Source organism: Rosa rugosa, chromosome 6 (assembly GCF_958449725.1).
Source record: "Rosa rugosa chromosome 6, drRosRugo1.1, whole genome shotgun sequence".
NCBI classification, from domain to species: Eukaryota; Viridiplantae; Streptophyta; class Magnoliopsida; order Rosales; family Rosaceae; genus Rosa; species Rosa rugosa.
The window spans coordinates 27,214,216-27,233,586 of record NC_084825.1 but is presented as its reverse complement, the minus strand read 5'-3'; the positions used below and the strand labels follow the sequence as shown (position 1 = coordinate 27,233,586).

Here is a 19,371-nt window from a genome sequence, read left to right as displayed (position 1 = left end):
AAAACCTCTGGAGTATAGACCTCTGCTCCATGTTGCAGCATATGTGCACTTACTGCTAAGACATGAGTTGTTTGTATCATCTTATATTCAGCAATCAACTCTTGATATCTTCGATCAGCCAAAACTCTTTCATAATGTTCGAAAAACCGAAAAAGATTATGCTCTGGCTTCAAATATTTCTTAAACACATTATTCATGCATTCACTTCATTGTGTGCTTTTCATATCGGCAGTGAAAGTATGTCTCCTTGATGCTATATTTCTCAAGCATATCATTCCATGCTAATAGCCACTCATGCTCAAACTCATAGTCATACATACAATTGCTAAAATCATCAACAAATTCTGAAGATCCATGAAAGACATGACTGAGATTCTTAGCAGCATTTTGATAAAGATGCCAAACACATAAGCGATGAGTAGCTTGTGGAAAAACATCTTTTATTGCTCTAGCCATGGCAACAGACTGATCAGTAAGAATGGTTATTGGTTGCTTACCAGACATAGCAGAGAGGAATGTCTCAAATAACCACCTAAAAGATTTGGTTGTTTCATCATATAACAAAGCCGCACTAAACAATGTTGTTTGCTTATGATGATTAACCCCAACAAACGGTGCAAAGGGTCGACCATATTGATTTGTTCTGTATGTTGTATCAAAACAAAGCACATCTTCAAAAAGCCCGTAATCACTTACCGATCGAGCATCAGCCCAAAATATGTTTGTGATCATGTCATCCTCATCAAGTTGGATTGAATAAAAATATGACGAATTCTCAGATTGCATCTTTTGAAAGTACTGCAATATAGCACCTGCATCTCCTTTTTCCATTTTAGACATTCGCTTTCTATGTATGTAATTCATGTAATCCTTCTGTGAAAATCCAAGGTTCTCTGCCCCTCCTACTTCTCTACTCATCAACTCCACAGTTGCTTTTATAGAGAAACCAGAATGTTCAGCATCATCTGCATGTGTTTTTTGTGCCTCAGATATACTTCTATTGACCTTAAGCAAATGCTTCATTGGAGTACTAATCAAGGCATGATTATGACTTTTCTGAAATGAGACAACCTGAAAATTTCCATTCTTCTGCAGTAGGATGGTCAGATGCGCTTGACAACCACATCTTGTAACTGGTTGAGAATAAGATGCATTTGTACGACGCTTGTCCTTTTCTCGAAAACCTTCTTTTGAACAACAAATGAAAGGCTTTCATAAAAATTCTCGTACAATCGAGAATGAAGTTTTCATTCTGTAGATGTCAGATCATGAATTAGTAACTGCATCCAATCTCCAAAAAATCCCAATTGTTTCGAACTTTCTCTTTTTAGAATGGAATTTTTACGGAATCCCCATGAATATCTACTGTTTCTTATCCTCACATTGAATCCATGTTTGCCACCATAATTCTTATAGAACTTATATGCACTCTCAACATCCATAAACTCTTTTCCAAGTATGACCTCTTCAATTGCCTCAACATTGTTTTCAATTTCATTCACTACATGCAAATCATCAGTAGGCTCACAATGAGAATCATCACACTGCTCTTTACCTTGTAAGTCCTCGGAATCACTTATTGGTTGGTTGGCCATGCTTGTACAAATTTCACTATCCATTAACCTGCAACAGAGTATCCAATTAGAATCAAGTAACCAACATTTGTCATCGAAAGAGTTTCAAGAAGCTAAACGAGAACACAATCGAAATCTAATTACCCAGAATTGCTGATCGAATTCTTTGGATTAGAACACTAAAACATACCGCCCAAATCAGAGATCCAGTACCCATTGTCGAATGCCTATGGGTACTGAAGAAATCCAGTACATCGCTTCGAATCAAATACCCATCGCTTCCAATCCAATAGCCATAGCTTCCAATCCCTGTAATTCAGTAGAAGATTGCAGAAGGAAACCCGTATTGGGGGGAAGAGGGAGAGAGAGAGAGGCTTGGACAAAAGATGTGGTAGACGGTAAATGAAAACCGTTTTCTCCGTTTGCGTCTTCAACTTGCCATTTTTTTTTTTTAATGGACAGCTGTTGAATTGTTAGTGGTTGTGGTCAGCCCACCTTGACCAGGGCTGGTCAGCCAAGTTCTTTCCAGCCAGAAATGGAGGAAGCTGCAGGTGCATCTCAAGTAGTTGGCGGATCCAACTACTTGAACCGCATTATGCGCACATTTAGATTGGGCCGGATGAAAAGACATTTCCTCACCTAATAAGGTAGCCTATTCTACATTCTTTGGGCTTTGCTTTCGTCTTTTCCAGCCTTAAATATTTCCTCACACCTTCTCTTCCTCTCTCTTCCTTCTTCAGCTGTGAGTTTTGTCTCCTCCTTCCTCTGCCCTTCTTCCCCTCACTACTTCACACAGACTCAGTCACACAAGTAGGTCTGTTTCTTTCAACTTATGAATTGAGTTACTCAACTAGGTTTTCAAATTTGGTTTGAATACGCTTCTAGTTTTTCCTCTAATCTATAGTTTTTTTTTTGTTGGTTTAATCAGTATTAATTGTAGGGAATTTCGTTTAGAGTTATGTTTACATCGTCATCTCTGAGCTGGAGTTTTCATATTGGAAATTTTTTTTCTTCAGATAAATATGTGTAATAAAATTATCCATTATCTCAGAAAAATTTTCGGACCTTTCAACAATATTACAGAAAATGAGTACAATACAGACTTACAAAGGACCACGGCACCACGCATATGATTTTTTCTTGAGAATAATGACGTATGTGATTTTCTATACCGATTGTAGTTGATCATGTAGAATGGTATGAAGAAGCAACTTTTGGTACCCTGATGTGCAAATATGGATTCTACAGTCATGAATGCAAGACCGTTAGTAACGTTCTTGCAATTTCAAACAACCACACTAGTTGGATTTTGTAATATTTCAGCAAATATATGGTTTTCTAATAATAATAATATCATACATAACATGAGTATGAGTGACGACTAATATTAATTAAAAGTGTATGAGTGTTCAGTATTAATTAAATTTAGTGATTCAGGTCAGCTCTCACGAAAAAACTACATTTTAACGGTTCACCCAAAAGAATCTCTCTGATCTTTTTCTTTATCATCTTGAATGATATTAAATCTCTCCATTACATATGTCATGGTTGCAGCTTACAATACAGGTAAACATGGCTTTTCTAAAGGGAATGTTATCATGGGCTTATTCTCTGGTGACTGAAAAAGAAAGTACAGTAATGAGAATTTGAGATTAAATACACCAGCCCATTCTCATGACAAACCAGGCCTTTGTGGTAGAGCCCACAACCCGGAAAGCCCAATGAAAGGAAATTAAAGGCAAATGGACTCTCGCAGCGATATGGTGTCGGTGACGGCAATGTATGGCTAGGTTCCGGTAGGTTTCAGGGCACATCACCGGCATCGAAGGGAGGCGGAGGATATGTACCTAGTGAGGCCAGCTATGCAAATATATGAGAGGACGCCGGAGAAATTTTTTTTCCAGGCTCAAAGGCCAGTCGGGATTGTATTTTTATTCCAACAAGCTAAGCTTGCTATGACTTATGACCTGCCAATCCAATTGGTTAGTGGTGAGATTATCGAGAAGAGTTGGGCGTCAGAGAGAGTTGAGGAGCTGCAAGTATAAATATTGCGGGAGTGGTTTTACTGGGAAACCTACCTGTCAGCTTTTAATGGTTTTAGACTTTTAGACTTTTAGTATTGGAGGGTGGGAGTGTGTGGCACGCGCCTTGGTGCACAGATTTGGTTTGGCTACGTACGTCACTGTGTAGTCTGTGGAAGACTCACAGCAAACAAGAATGTGCCACATGCATACAGGGACGGTGGGAAAGAAGGGCTTTGAATTCGGTGGGGGATGGTGGAGTGGCACAGTATCACTATAAATATGGCCCGTACAAACTTTAAAAATTAAAATTGAATTGACTACACTGTGTGTTGTGGGGAAGAAGAGTGTGTTTCCACGTGGTTTATAGTCGTATTATAAATGTGGGGGATGGAGGAGTGGAACGGTATCATTATAAATATGGCCCGTACAAATTTTAAAGATAAAAATTGACTATACTGCATGTGTGGGAATGAGGAGAAGAAGGGCTTTGAATTCTTGGGTGGGGTGACCCCGGTGTGGGGGTTCATATAGCCATATAGGTGGGGGATGCCGGGAATCCGGGATGATGGAGTGTTACGGTACCATTATAATTTATAAATATGGCACGTACAAATTTTAAAGATGAAATTGACTATACAGCATATGTTTATTTTTTTTTTTTTTTTAAGAAGGCAGGGTTAATATATTAATTAAAAGAGAAAAATGCAGCTACTCTCCTCAAACTATCATGTTAAGGTCAATTTGATACCTGAACTCTGAAAAGTATTAGTGTGATACCCAACCACATATTTTAACATCAACGTGATACTTCCGTCAAAAATTCCTAACGGCTCCGTTTATTTGTTGACGTGGCAAGCACGTGAGTCCAAAAAAAAAAAAAGAGTTAAATGACTAACTTACCCTTTTGTTTTTGTTTTTGTTTTTGTTCCTCTTCATTTCTTCTTCTTCTTCTAGGATTTTGTTCAAGCCAAACCACCGCAACCTCCGAAGCAAACTCCGCCACCACATTTCCTTACTTACCTGACAACGTCATCAGCCACCAACCACCCACGCCAAAATGATAGCCTCTAAAGCCATCAAAACCCAGAAACCCGAAAACCAGAACCAAGAGAGAAAGAGAGATGGAGCTCTGTGCTCCGTTTTTTTTTTTTTTTAATTAGTTAGTAGTAAAAGACTATTCTGCCCTTGATAAAAATACTACATAGGACCCACGTGCTTGCCACGTCAGCAAATAGACGGAGCCATTAGGAATTTTTGACGGAAGTATCACGTTGATGTCAAAATATGTGTTTGGGTATCACACTGATACTTTTCAGAGTTCGGGTATCAAATTGGCTTTGGCATGATAGTTTGGGGAGGATAGCTGCATTTTTCTCTAATTAAAAGTCAGAAATGTCATTACATACTTTTTCACTGCTATATAAACAGATAAGAATATGTTAATACCTACAGTAGCGCATAGACTAGGTTACTCGGTTGACATTAAATATATAGAAATAGCATGAATCCTCTATCGGTACTACTCCAGTACTCTGAAAGATTTGGTAGAGGCATGAAAGTGCGTAGCTTTCTAAAATACTCAGGGAATTATTGAAAATAAACTAAATTACTAACCTAGAGTTCCCTAAAAAAGATAAATAAAAGAAAACAGTAAAGAAAGTGCTTAGTATTACAGCCCACAGCCCAAATGAGATCACCAACCTAGCTAGACCCAATAAGCTGACCCGGCCCAAAACAACCCCACCAGTAGCACGATGCCAAGCACAAACATACTAGTGTCGCCAATAGCATCCATCCATGCCGCCTCAAAAGTACTCGACCCGAGGGACCAAGTATCCCCGCCGTGCACCAAGATGGAACCGCCGCCATCACCATAAAAGAGTCGCAACCTGCTTTGACCTTCAGCAGGATTGAACATGTGACCAAACCTTGTAGAATCTCCCTGCCTAGCAACACCATCAGAGCCACATGGGCATGGGAACCACTACCTGTCCGGTAGTCGCACCGCAAATTGGCAGGCCAGAGAACAACACCAACACAGCCTCACTGCTAGACGAGTTCGGCGTTAGGCTGCGGAGAGAAACTGCAGCTAGGGTTTTAAGAGACAAAGAATAAATAATAAACTATAGATTCTCATATTCTAAATAAACTGTAAATGTTAATCAATGTGTTGGCCTAATAATAATAATAACTAGTCTGCAATCACACGCTCTGCATGTATAAGAAAAACTTTCGTTATATAAAAAAATAAAAAAGTTATCTGTAGATAGTGGATAGTTATTTGCAAAGAAAATGAATTCAGTGGATAGTTATTTATGGGGTTGGTAGTTCTCCCAGTTATTTATCTATTTCTCTAATTTTTTTCTTTTCTTATTTTTCTGTTTCTATTGTAATTTGACTATAATATCCCTATATATTTTATGAGTATGAAAGTTTATTAATATTTTAGGGTTATTTTGGTATAATTTTTCAGTTTTGGCTAACAAAACTTCCTCTTTTAATAATAGTACTAGCATTTTTCCACACATTTTCTGCATGTGCAAGTTATTATTATTTCTTTTTCAGAAAAAAAAAAAAAAAGGAGTTGGTTATTGCAGAGGAAAGAAAATGGGAGAGAGAAAAGTGAGTTGTGGGTACTTTTTAAATTTTTTTCTAATAAAAATATATTTTGTAAATGTCTTAATTATCCTTGTGATTTAATTAATTTTCAAAGTTTATTAATTTTCTGGGAAAATAGTCAGTACGGTACCCGAACTTTTCCTCCTTATAACTTTTGGTACCTGAACTTTAAAAAATATCAATACGGTACATGAGGTTTTTTTTTTTTTTTTTTTTTTTTGAATAAAGGGCTGGTGCGGCTGCCCGGTACATGAGGTTCTTTGCCCGACTGAGAATTGGTACATATGGCCATTACCTCTGTTACAGAGGTTGGAAGCTGACCATTTTTGAAGGATATTTCTGTCCTTTCATATTTTAAACCTTTTTTTTTTTTTTTTTAAGACTTCTCTTTCCCCTCCACGGCCACTTTCTTTCTTCCTTCTCTCTCTCCTGTTCTTCACTCTCACAACCTAAATGGAGGATCTCGATCTATTGTGCAAGTTTAGTTGAAGGACATCCCTTCTGTTTGATTTCTTACAAAACTTATGGGGTTGGATCTTAATGGATGATCTAGCCTTGCAATATTCCCAACAAGACGTAGCTAAAATTCCCCGACACATCTTTGGCTTTGAGATTGCAGAAGGCTTGAGAATTTTATAGAAATTGTGGACAATAATGAATTCTGTTTGGATATTGAATCCATCAATTGAAGAATCACTTCCTCTAATTAATATACATACAAATACCCACATGTATTCAAAGATTCCAACTTTCAATCAAAAACCCATATTTGCTTGATTCTCATGCATGTGAAGAAAAACCCAGAAGAAAAAAAAAATCATTCTCTCAGGCCTTAATGATTGGGTTTGGAGTGGAGAACAAGGTGAAAGAAAGAGATGAGATGGACTGGAAAGCCTCAAATTCTCAATCTCAATTTCCCTGCAAGCTCAGAAGCATCTAAATGATCACAAATCCGGCCCGACCACCACGGGTGGTTCTTAATCTTACCCCACACAAAATCTCCGATACAGAACTCACGTACTCTATCATCCAACTCTTCTCCCACCCGGTCTTGACCATTTTCACTCGTACCTGCAATGGGAACCTCAAACACCTCAGTTTCCCCATCTATCTCTCCCCCAATTTCATCCAATGACTTCCCATTCTCCTCAACCCCGTCGTTCCCACCACTGTTGGTCTTGTTTTCATCACAACAATTGCCATTCTCCTCATCCCCTGCATTCTCATATGAATTCGTCTTCGAACCAATGATCACCATTCCCCTCTCATCACCTAAACCAGACTCCCCTTTCCAACATCACTGTCCAGTTCTAATATTTTCTCAATTCGGCGAATTGGGTAACAGATTGCTGGCTTCGAATCGTGTCCGGCGACGTAACTTCGGGCTAGAGATCGAGTACGTGCAATTGTGTAAACAATCGAAACTTTGGCCTCCACAATCTTGACCAACTCAACAGACTACCTCACTAGCTCACCACCGGACCCATCCCTCTCTCCTCCACCTTCATCCAGTCCGATTTCTTGGGCATTGTGTTGAATTGACTTTGGGTAGCTCCGATTTCTTTTTCCGTTCATTATTCTTGACTCCTTCTTCCTCATTGTCCTTCTATGTCTGGTAGTGGTGGTGGAGGTCCAGAGGAGGAGGAGGAAAGAACTTGTTGCTGCTGTTAATCGGTGGAGTGGGGACATGGCTGCAATTAGTGAGGATTAAGACATAAAAGGACAGAAATACCCTTCAAAAATGGCCAGCTGGCAACCTCCGTAACGGAGGTAACGACCATATGTACCAATCCTCGGTCGGGCAAAGAACCTTAGGTACCGTATTGATGTTTTTTGAAGTTTAGGTACTAAAAGTTATAAGAAGGAAAAGTTCAGGTACCGTACGGACCATTTTCCCTATCTTTCTAGGGACAATTCTGTCAAAATTTTAGATTTTGGCTAACAAAACCTCTTCTCTTAATAATAGTATAGATAGATAACAACAACAACAACAACAACAACAACAACAACAACAACAACAACAACAACAACAACAACAACAACAATAACAACAACAACAACAACAACAACAACAATAATAATAATAATAATAATAATAATAATAATAATAATAATAATAATAATCATCGACGTGCTTATCTCGTGTCATTTTGTATTTGTGATGAATACTATTTGGTCGGTTTCAATTTACTTTGTTTGTGATTGTGTTACAATGAATCAGCATCGACCTACACTCGTGTTTAATCCAAGTTGATTCACATAGCTTGTGAAATAAGGTTCGTTGCTAATTTATTTACTATAACCGAGAAATTAATGTTGTTTAGGACATGGGGTCTCGACCTACATTTGTTGTCGAAGGGGCCGAAGCTTTTGTAAATGAGTGCTTATATGTGTCTTGACACATTTTGCAAGGGTAAATTAAGCTTAAATCAGACCGAACTCCACTCTTCGTATTCATTCTCAGCCTATATTTAGTAGCCAAGGCCACTGGCGGATTCAAGGGTGGGCAAGATTTAGCAGTTGCCAAACCTCATAATCTGAGACGCCTTGTTGTGCATCTAAGGTTTTTGCAAAACTTATGCAAGAGATGGTGGAAAACCAACTAAGAAGAAGAAGAAGAAGCAGTTCTCCAGTTCTCTTGCACGGCTGAACTTATGTGTTAAAATTTGGACTAATTTCAGTTTATTCCCCTGAGGTTAGAGGTCGTCATCATGTTAGTCCCTCGAGTTTCAATTTAATCAGTAACACCCTTGTACTCTCCAAATTCATCAGCCTTGTCCAATTTTGGGACCTCCGTCCAAATTGGCTGTTAAATCTGTTATGTGGGCCCCACGTAGGGGGTAAAATGGTATTTTTGAGCTCAAATTATAAAAAATATATAAAAAAAATTCTGTTTTTTCCTCTTTTTTTTTTTTTTTTTTTTTCTGTTTCTTCGCTTATTATTATTATTAAATTTTGTCTTCAACCTATACACCACAAGTTATAGTAGGTTTATAAAAATAAAAAAAAATACTCTAGGTGTTTCTTTTTATTTTTTATTTTTATAAATTTTGTCTTCAACCTATACACCACAAGTTATAATAGGTTTATAAAAAAAAAAACTCTAGGTGGTTAAAAAGTCGTTCGCTGGTCTACGATATTTGTGATATATCTCCGATAAAGCGAAAAATTTTAGGATATATTTGTAAAATATATCTATAAAATATAATAGGTTTATAAAGTGAAGAATAATAGGATATATCCCCAATAAAGTGAAGAAATATTTGTAAAATATGATTAAAAAAATAAATACAAATATTTCTTCACTTTATTGGGGATATATCCTAAAATTCTTCGCTTTATCGGAGATGAATCATATTTAATAGATATTTCTTCACTTTATTAGGGATGTATCCTAAAATTCTTCACTTTATAAACCTATTATATTTTACAGATATATCCTAAAATTCTTCGCTTTATCGGAGATATATCACATATATCGTAGACCAGCGAGCGGCTTTTTAACCACCTAGAGTATTTTTTTTGTTTTTATATACCTATTATAACTTGTGGTGTATAGGTTGAAGAAAAAATTATAAAATAATAATAATAATATGCGAAGAAAAAGAAAAAAAAATGGGAAAAAAAAAAATTTTAATGAAAAAAAAAATGCAAAAAAAAAAAAAAAAAACTAAAAAAAGAAAGAAAAAATCTTTTTTTTTTTAAGTTTTTTTTTGTCTTGAAATGACCATTTTAGCCCTCAAAAGTCAAACTTAACGGTCCAAATTGGACGGAATAGTAGAAATTAGACAAGGCTGATGAATTTGGAGAGTACAAGGGTGTTACTGATTAAATTGAAACTCGAGGGACTAACATGATGACGACCCCTAACCTCAGGGGGGTAAATTGAAATTAGTCCTTAAAATTAAAACAAACCTCAACACGAGATCATTTTCCTCAACCTCTTTGAAAGCCAAACCAGTCAATAAATCAGCCCATTAATTCTATAAAAATAAATAGTAAAAAAAAGAAAACATTTAAACAAAAAAGAATTCGATTAAGATTTTAACACTGAAACACATTTAATTTCTCTTTTGATCGAGGAATACTCAAAACATTTTTTTAATTTTTCTTCTCTTCTTTACTTTTTGGGATTTTATTCTTGTAGTTAACGAATTAAGTTCATTCTCTTTTTTTATCAAATAATAATTCTTCATTATTGAATAAACTTACAATGAAGGAGTACACAGTGGCATCAATAAACCCAACCCAACAAACAAGATTAGGAAGAGTACCACGTTCCATTCAGCAAGACTTATGAACTTCTATCACTCTTAGTGGTAGAAGTGAGCCAATCAACCATCATTCGCTGCCAAAAAGTTGGGAAAGAAAACTGCATAGTAGCTTTAGCCACGCAATGGGCGGCTTTATTACAGACTCCAGGAATATGAAATAAAACCAACTATGAGAGTCAAAAGAACTTACTAGCCTGCGTGCTTCATCAAGTAGAGCACCATCAGGACTCAAATCTTCTGTTTGAGTTTTGATAAGTATCTTCCGTCTTCCTTTCTTTTATATATGGTCAATTTAACAATGAATTAGTAAAGATGTAGCGAATAATTTTTATTTATTGAGTAGGAATATTTGTATTATTTTTGTCTACCCATAAAAAAAAATTCTAAATTCGCAGTTGGCGGAGCTCGAGACTCATTTAGTAAGGCTTTTAGATGCATGAGTTTGGTTAGTTCGACATGAATGAGAGAGGTTATATAAGCACTTAGATGTTCGATATGTACCATTCAAAATCAATGATAAGACTTATTAAAACTAAAGTAAAGAACTTTGTGTTTTTGACCAATTTTCGGTCTAAAGTGGCCTTGCTGGTAACTAATGGCTAAAAGTAAAAGATTGGATTAATTCATGTTTACCTATCTGAACTTTCACTCATTCTTCATGTTAGTCCATAAACTTCCAATTTCATCAACAACACCCGGCCCGAACTCTCAATTTTTATCAGCTGTGTCCAATTTCTTGAGCTCCCTCCAAATTGGACGTTAAATATGACATTTGGGGCTCATTGTTAGGGCTAAAATGGTCATTTCAAGGCAAAAAAAAAAATCATCATCCATGCCTCCTTTCTTCTTCTTTCTTTGATCTTCTCTTTTTTTTCTTCTTACTCTGCTCCATATTCCAATTTAATTTAATCTAGAGCCAATCTCCCCCCACAAAATTCATCTACCTCTCCAAATTCACATCCCAAATCCATGATTGACCCATACCCGAACCTACCTTGGCCACCTCTTCTTCTTCTGCACTTCCCCTCCGACTACCATGATTCAACCCAAACCCAAATCCCCTTTCTACTTGAACAAGCTTCATAGTACGTGCAAAGAATAAGACCATACTTTTAAATTAAGCTACATGCTTAAGAAAGACGGCAACATACGCTCCTCAATGGCATGAATCTTTGTCCGTGAAAACCAACCTGTAATCCATATAATTGATCCCAATCTTCACATTAATGTTTCGAAAAAAGGAATTAGAAACAAAGAACTTCATCTAATGACTTACTCAAAGTACATTCCTTTACAAATTAACTTCAATTATCATATCAAAATAAAGGCAGTGAAGTCTCTAATTTTAAAAGCAAAAACTACTTCAGCGCCTGTATTTTCAGTAACTAAACTATAAAAAATCTCAAACCAAGAAAAAGAAAATCCAAATTTTCAATCAATTATAACAAAAAATTTGAACAGAAACAAGGGTTTGGAAATAGTCTCACCACAATGACTGGGAACCATATGAGCATTGGTATCGCGAGATCTAATGGCTTCACACTGGGCCAATAACGTCAATATACAACACTTTTTACACAACGAAAAAAAAAGTTGTTGTGTGATGATGAAAAGTCAATCATGCAACACATTTAAGAACCTTCCGTTGTATAAGGCCATAAAAATTTTGAAGTTTTTATCTAGATGGTGATTGCACAACACTGACAAGAATATTTTGTTGTGTGAATGATAAAAAAAAGAGCGGCAGATTTCCCCCCTAACTCGACACAAATTTGGGTCCAAATATGTACTACATTATACAACAGAATAATTATATTTGTTGTATGAGAGTAGCTTGCAGAATGTCATACAACAGTTTTTTAGTTTGTGTTGCATCAAGGAATATATATTGGGAAGGTATGGATGCACCCCCAAATGCCACTTATTCCCCCCAAAATGAACAAATTTTAATTGACATGTAGGTTACATATATCTGTACTCCTACAACGGAATTACTTATTTATGTCGTCTGAATGAAAAATGCCTATCTCTCACACCAAAACTAATACTTTGATTACATATAGGCGGGAACTTTCCCTCCTTACTCCATTCGCTCAAATTTAATCCCTACATGTTCAGACAACACAACTCCATTTATATGTTGTCTGATTCATGAATACAAAATAAAAAGAGCCAAATGCCTGCTTTTCATAACTTAATTAGCACTAGCGACTTTGTCTCCCGCTTAGACAAAATAGCTATTTCCAATACTTGGGCAGTCTTTTCTTCACATCTCCTCAAAACCATCGATTTCCCCTGAAAACACCATCGATGGCATGGAGTTAGGTTGGCTTGGAGTCCTTTTCAACAATTTTGTTCGACCTATCATCACAGCACTCTCACTTTGATGAGAGAGAAAACATATCTGAGATTTCTCTCTCCCCGTCTCCATGGCTGCAAGCTCCAGACCTGGTATTTCTTCCGCCCCACAACACTCGTCATGGCCACCGATCTTCCACTATCGACTCCGTCTCCGCCGCCTTATAGAAGTCACCACCACCTCCTGTAATTTTTGAAATTTCTCCCTTCTCAAATTCTCCATCTCCATCTCCTTTCAATCTCCAATTTAGGATTTCTGATTTGACCCACCCTTTCCCCCAATTCTTAGAAACAAACTCTCATCAAACCTAGGGTTTTATTTCAATTAACCTAGTGTCGCTCTGAAGAAGTCTCCGGCGAGGCACCCCCATTTCTCTCCCATCAAACCTCTCAATTTTTTATTTATTTTATTGTTCTCAATTTCAATATTAATCATGGATTTTTGCAGTATGTGCAAGAGCAGGATTTTTTTTCGCCAGGCAGTTCTCATCTCCAAGAAAGATAAAGAAAAGGTTATTATCTTCTTCTTTTCGTTCTTTGCTTGTTTGATATCTGACCTAACCTACATTTGGTTAACTTTGATCATTATATTATATTATGTGTAGATTGAGACGATGAAAGCTAGTTTCATGTATGTTCGTCTGCCGGGTTACAATGTCGAAAGTGCCAAAGCTGCAGAGCTTGCTGATGAGAGTATGAGAGATGGTCAACAAACACAAATAGATGGTCCTCCTACTTTAATGTTCAATGCATTCTTTTGGTTTTTATGGAAATTGATATGTTTTTGATTTGTGTTTATGCTAATCGAGGCTTTCTTATTAGGCCTCCTAGTGGCGAAGAAGCCAATAAGAAACCAAGGCCTAAATATGTGTTTGGCCGCAGTTTGCCTACTGAACAAGAGTTTGAAGTGTTGAAAAATGCTCCCAAGGGTGTCTTTAGTAGCTTTTATAGCATGAAATTTACTTATGTTATAGTTTCTAGACTGAAACCGATGTGGCAGCAAGGGATAACATTAGCATTAAGAAGACGGTTAAGAGTTTTCTTCAACAAATTTGTTTTAGGTTGATTGGGATTTGAGGTTCTTGTATCGTAGCTGAGGTGATTGATCAAAGAGTCCTACTTAAAGTTCATAGAAGCTATATATGGTTTAGATAGTATCTTAGTCTGTGTTCTTTCTTGTGTTTTCAAACATAGTTGCCCTCCATTAGGTTTCTTAATTTTAGGCTTGTTGACCTCAATTCTCATAGTGATAAAGTTCTCAACTTCTTTATTTATTAGTTTGGTTTGATCATTCTCTTTTCAGTTTGTGCAAGTTGTGTGTGGGTGATTAGTTTTCAAGTCTTTATCTTTAAAGACAACATAAGAACCTGTTAAGAGTTAGTTTTTGCTTGATTTGAATTGGTTGTGAGTTTGAAGTTGAGCTTATGAAGTAACATTAATTTCACTAGAAAAATATAGCAAATTAGTTTTTCATTTATGTCTTATTTTAGTTGCAGCAACAATAGCTAAATCTTATAAACTAGATAATAATAACTTTGACTGACATTTAAGTGAGGTTCTTGCTGAGATCTGGAAGGGAATATGAACAAACTTTCATAGCTAGTTGCATTTGTGAAAGTCGCTCAGTTTGATTTACTGGCATAACACCAAAAGTCAGATTCTCCTTCTAATATTTCACTCATACAGGTTGTGTGCATTCTGTGTTTGGTAAATTTTGTAGTCAGACTCATTCCTTTGTTTCATTAATGATGTTAAAGTCAGTAATATAGTTGACCAAAGGGCTCGTAATATTATTCCTGGTGCAGAGGTAAGATACTGGGTGTTTCAGAAATATTTCATTTTTTTTTTTCTTAGCATGCTTCTACCATTAATTAATTTCTTTTGTTTTTTTTTCTATTTTGTCTCCTTCATTTGTTTTCAAAGTTCCATGTCTTTTCTTTGTTTATCTGATTGCAATGTTAATGTACTATAGGGTTTTCTAAGACAGAAGCTATCTGGCCAAGGGCTTGCATTTATAATTGCAGGTGGATCTGGTAAGCATTTCTTGACGCATTCTGCCACAAATTCTACAAATATGTTCAGTCGGTTCTTAGATGTCAATTTAAATGTGTGGTTTTATCTATTTGCTAAATCAAACCACCTCTCTTGTTTTCTTCTTTTCTTCTTTTCTTCTTTTCTTCTTTTCTTCTTTTCTTCTTTTCTTCTCTCCCTTTTTGCTCTAAATTTAACCTTAGATCCTAAACTAAAAGTATTTGTAGTTTCTTTTGTTGCATGACAAAATAAACTTCTTACATTGTCTCTTGAACAAAACTAGCAAAATCTTAACCTCTCTTTTCAAGAATACTCTTTCATAAAACTTTTCAGTGATGGTAAAAATGGAGATGCATAGGACATTCAGAAAAGTGGGAGATACAAAAGGCTCTTTGCAGCATCATTATTCTTTGCAGTTCGTAAAATGTTCTATTAGAAATGCTAAAAAAAAGGACAAACTTCTGCTATTTTTGTTGAAAACTCTTGGAATAATGTTTCTTTCTTGGCCAATCTAGCTAGCGATCCCTTAGTTGGATTTGGACTAATCTTAGAATTTTTTTGGCTTTCTCCATTGATGCTAGCTAGTTGTACAGAAAAATCTTGAGGTGGGCAAGGTACTATTTGTTGATGTTTCTTGTATAGCAGTTGTGACTAGCTACAACAGTCAACGTCCAAATCAAATACAATGGGCCCATGAGAAGAGCAGTGTTTGGTGTAAGTTGCTTCAATTTCTGGAAATTTGCAGTCTCCTTGTGTTATTGCTGTTATTGATAATGTACAGTCTCCTTACACATAACTCATGAGTTAGTATAAGGACATGAAAGCAAGTATTATGAGGAGATTGTATTATATCTCTGCTTGCAATATAAAGAGGTCGTTTTAGAGCCCTTTTTTTGTTTTCCCTTAGTGTCTTCAGCTCTAAAATGACCACATGAATTGAGTTCGATCCACTTTAAATTGTTCCAGCATATTGTATTATGTATTCTACTTGCTGCATTTTTAGATTAACGTGAGATTAGATATTTTGCAATGTGATAATCATCTGCTCACATTCTGTGAGATCTCCAATACCAGGATATAAAGGGTCAAATTTTTGGTAAGTTTTTGCAGAATGTATAAAATTTTGCTAGGATGCATCTTAAAGTTGTTTTTGGACATTTGTATTTTCTTTTGCTTCAGCTAATAACATATGTTGTGGACTTAACTAACATAGTAGTATCACTTTGAAAGTACCAATTGTGCGTACATGTACAGATTAAAGTTCTATATTAATCCAGCCTATCCTCTTGCTTTTGCAGATAATTGAGATCCTCAAGCTAGTAAGAAGGCTTTACAGACTCATTCTAGATTCTGCAAAAGAGAGGGAAAATATTGATGGGCGCACCATTTTCTGCGTCTGCTGGCATATAATATTCACATGCAGCAGCTGCTCATATTTTTGTCAATAATCATATTAATTTTTGATGGTTTATTGATATTGATAATGGCATGGCACTAGAATGCTATCTTGTTTTGGAATAATTTGTATCAGTTTTGGATATCCCAAGTAGATGGGCATGTATTAAAATACTTTTTTTCTTTTAATGTTGGCTTGGATGATTGAGAAATGCTCCCTTTTAACATTTGATGTTTGTAGAATGGGTTGGATTACTCATTTGATGGTTTGTAATGTGTTTTCTTTCCAATTGATTGCGTTCATTAGGTAAAATGGAGTATTATTGTGCACAAAATATAGAAAATGAAAATGATTGTACAACAGTTTTATAGTGCGGCAATTCAACATTGTTTGAATACACAAAATTAGGCCATTCACACAATGCATTCATTACAATCACACAACGGTAAAAACTAAATTCTATTGTCCAAAACCAATTCACACAACAAGCATACTGCACAACTAAAGTGTGATGATATATCAGACGACGGTGAAATTAAAAAAACTGTTGTCTGACTAGGCTTTCCAACAACAGCTTTGGAACAAGTTCTGTTGTCTGAAGGATGCACATGCCACGCACAGCATGACTGCGCGGCAACTGTGGCTGCCATCTGCCAAGAGAAGGCACAACACTTTTAACAAATAAGTATTGACTGTTTGTGTTTCACATAACGGGTTTCTACCGTTGTGCCATTTTTCATCACACAACGCTCCGATACACAACGGAAATCGTCCAAATCACACAACGAATTTGGTCCGTTGTCTGTTAGCTTTTTTGGCCTAGTGTCAAACTCAGCTTCCATTGAAACCTCTATAGCCTCCAGCTCGCTCTCCCTTTTAGCCCACACCGACTCCACCGACGACGGCTCCAGCCACTTCGTCTAGGATAAAGTGTTTCAAAGGTGTTGATGAAGAGGTCGAGCTGCCGAGGTTGCTGACCTTTTGCTTTTGGCCTTCGGCACGGCATCTCGAAGAAGTAGGCTCGATGGCGGGAGAGTCAGCATGCCGAATGCTGAGTTTCGGCATCTCCGCGTTTTTCTTCCATGGATGGGGAAGTGGGTTTGGATGAGGATCGAGGTTTGGGCTTTGCAACATATACAAACTTTGCAACGGATGAGGAATTTAGTTCTAATGAATAACATAGAAGATCGAATAAAGAAGAAGAAAGGAGGCGTGGATGAGGATTTTTTTTTGTCTTGAAATGACCATTTTAGCCCTGATAGTGGGCACCGAATATCAAGTTTAACGTCCAATTTGGACGAAGCTCAATAAATTGGACACGGCTGATGAAAATTGAGAGTTCAGGGATGTTGTTGATGAAATTAGAAGTTCAGGGACTGACATGAAGAATGAGTGAAAGTTCAGGTAGGTAAACATGAATTAATCCTAAAAGATTTATGGTTTCTAAAATGAGTCTTTGGGAGGAAAGGTGATCTCAAACATGTCTCAGTATTGACATAATCCTATAAATTGAACCATTTCACTGAAATGAGTTAGTCTTAGTTAAGTTCTTTACCGAGTATAGTTTATAGTCTGGTTTGATTGTGAAAGTAAAAATATCTTCAAACTCATGAACCTTTTTAGTACAATGATTTTATCTTGATTGGATTTTTCACAAATACAATTCATAGTTCGGCTTGGTCATACTAAGACTGAATCAAACTACATTGTTTCTGTCACCTCCCCCCCCCCCTTCCAATTTTCAAGCACAATTAATAACACAAACTAAATAATCACAAATACATTGGCGTGATGGTTCAGATATCAACACAAAGTACCTGAAAATTTTTATTTTTAAAATAAGTATGTAAAGATGCTCTGAACCCACAATGTCAATATAGACTCACAGACTCATTCTTTAGAGTCACATATTACACTACACCAAGTTTACAAATTAAACTGAAAGAATAGTACAATATGTAAACACACCCACCACACTCCCTTCACAGTGGAAGACTAACAAGTGCGAACAACAAATAAGTCTCTAAACCTACAACTGCAATAGCAAGGGATCTCTCAGCTTCAACCACATTCACCCTAACTTGTACGATAAACCCCTACACCATCGTATAGTACATCGGGTTGCAGCAAATAAACCCGGTAAGCTTATGAAGCTCGTGTGAGTAAACTCAAACAACCTAAACAGACAACAGATGCTTAAGCCATCTCAACCTAAACAAATCGATATGCATATATCACAACAACAATCATCAATTTCAGATCCTTCAATAACAGGCTTAAGTAAACCAAATCATAACTAACACACACATGCTCTGACTCTCAACTCAGCTCAGTTATCAAAATTATAACCAAAACAATTCCACCATGTCATGCCCCTGATTTTTTTCACAAATAAAAATCAATATATAATCCCATAATTATACATGAGTGATGGTTCAGCCACCAATACAAAATACCTGGAAACTTTTTTCCCTTTTAAACCAAGTACATACTGATGCCCTGAACTCACAATGTCAATATAGACCCGCTCCACAGAGTCATATATTACATAAGTTTACAAATTAAATTGTCAACACAAAATAAAATGTAAATGCTCCTCAGAACTTACTACACAACGGAAGTCCTTATCAACGGTAAAGTCACAAAAATGGTTTCCTACCGTAAAGCTGCAAGGACGCTACTTCAGCTTCAGCCACGATTATCCTGACCTGCAGGATTAACCCCTACACCATTGAATAGTGCACCGGGTTGCCACACAATAAACCCGGTAAGCTTATGAAAGCTCATATGAGTAACTCAAAACCACCACCAAACAACTCACACCAAAGCTAAGGAAAACAACTCACGCCTTGATCTCCTTAATAACACGAAATAAAGGAAAGCAACTCACTCCTTGATTCCTTTCAAAACGTAACAACAGAAAGCAACTCACTCCTTGATTTCTATCCGTATGAAATAAAGAAAGCAACTCACACCTTGATTCTTTAAATCGTAATTAAGGAAAACAACTCACTCCTTGATTCCTTAACACCAACCAAAGAAAGTAACTTATGCCTTGATTTCTTTCAAATCACGAAATAAGGAAAGCAACTCAC

The 19,371-nt window shown here is 36.5% G+C and overlaps 1 protein-coding gene and 2 long non-coding RNA genes across 3 annotated transcripts; 2 read left to right on the top strand and 1 right to left on the bottom strand.

Annotated features, from left to right (window-relative positions):
- Nucleotides 1-201: 201 nt before the first annotated feature.
- LOC133716502 (protein FAR1-RELATED SEQUENCE 5-like) lies at nucleotides 202-1,595 on the bottom strand. The gene is made up of 2 exons (XM_062143206.1): nucleotides 1,346-1,595; nucleotides 202-1,184 (listed from the first exon to the last, which is right to left on the bottom strand). Exons 1-2 carry the CDS (start codon nucleotides 1,593-1,595, stop codon nucleotides 202-204), a joined length of 1,233 nt encoding a protein of 410 aa, XP_061999190.1.
- An 11,700-nt stretch (nucleotides 1,596-13,295) lies between these two features.
- LOC133715392 (uncharacterized) lies at nucleotides 13,296-13,772 on the top strand. Its single transcript, XR_009849044.1, has 3 exons — nucleotides 13,296-13,361; nucleotides 13,455-13,591; nucleotides 13,672-13,772. It is a non-coding gene; the product is annotated as an uncharacterized LOC133715392 (long non-coding RNA).
- Nucleotides 13,773-14,617: 845 nt separating this feature from the next.
- Nucleotides 14,618-16,431, top strand: LOC133714500 (uncharacterized). Its single transcript, XR_009848697.1, has 4 exons — nucleotides 14,618-14,656; nucleotides 14,822-14,882; nucleotides 15,466-15,594; nucleotides 16,179-16,431. It is a non-coding gene; the product is annotated as an uncharacterized LOC133714500 (long non-coding RNA).
- Nucleotides 16,432-19,371: the final 2,940 nt, after the last annotated feature.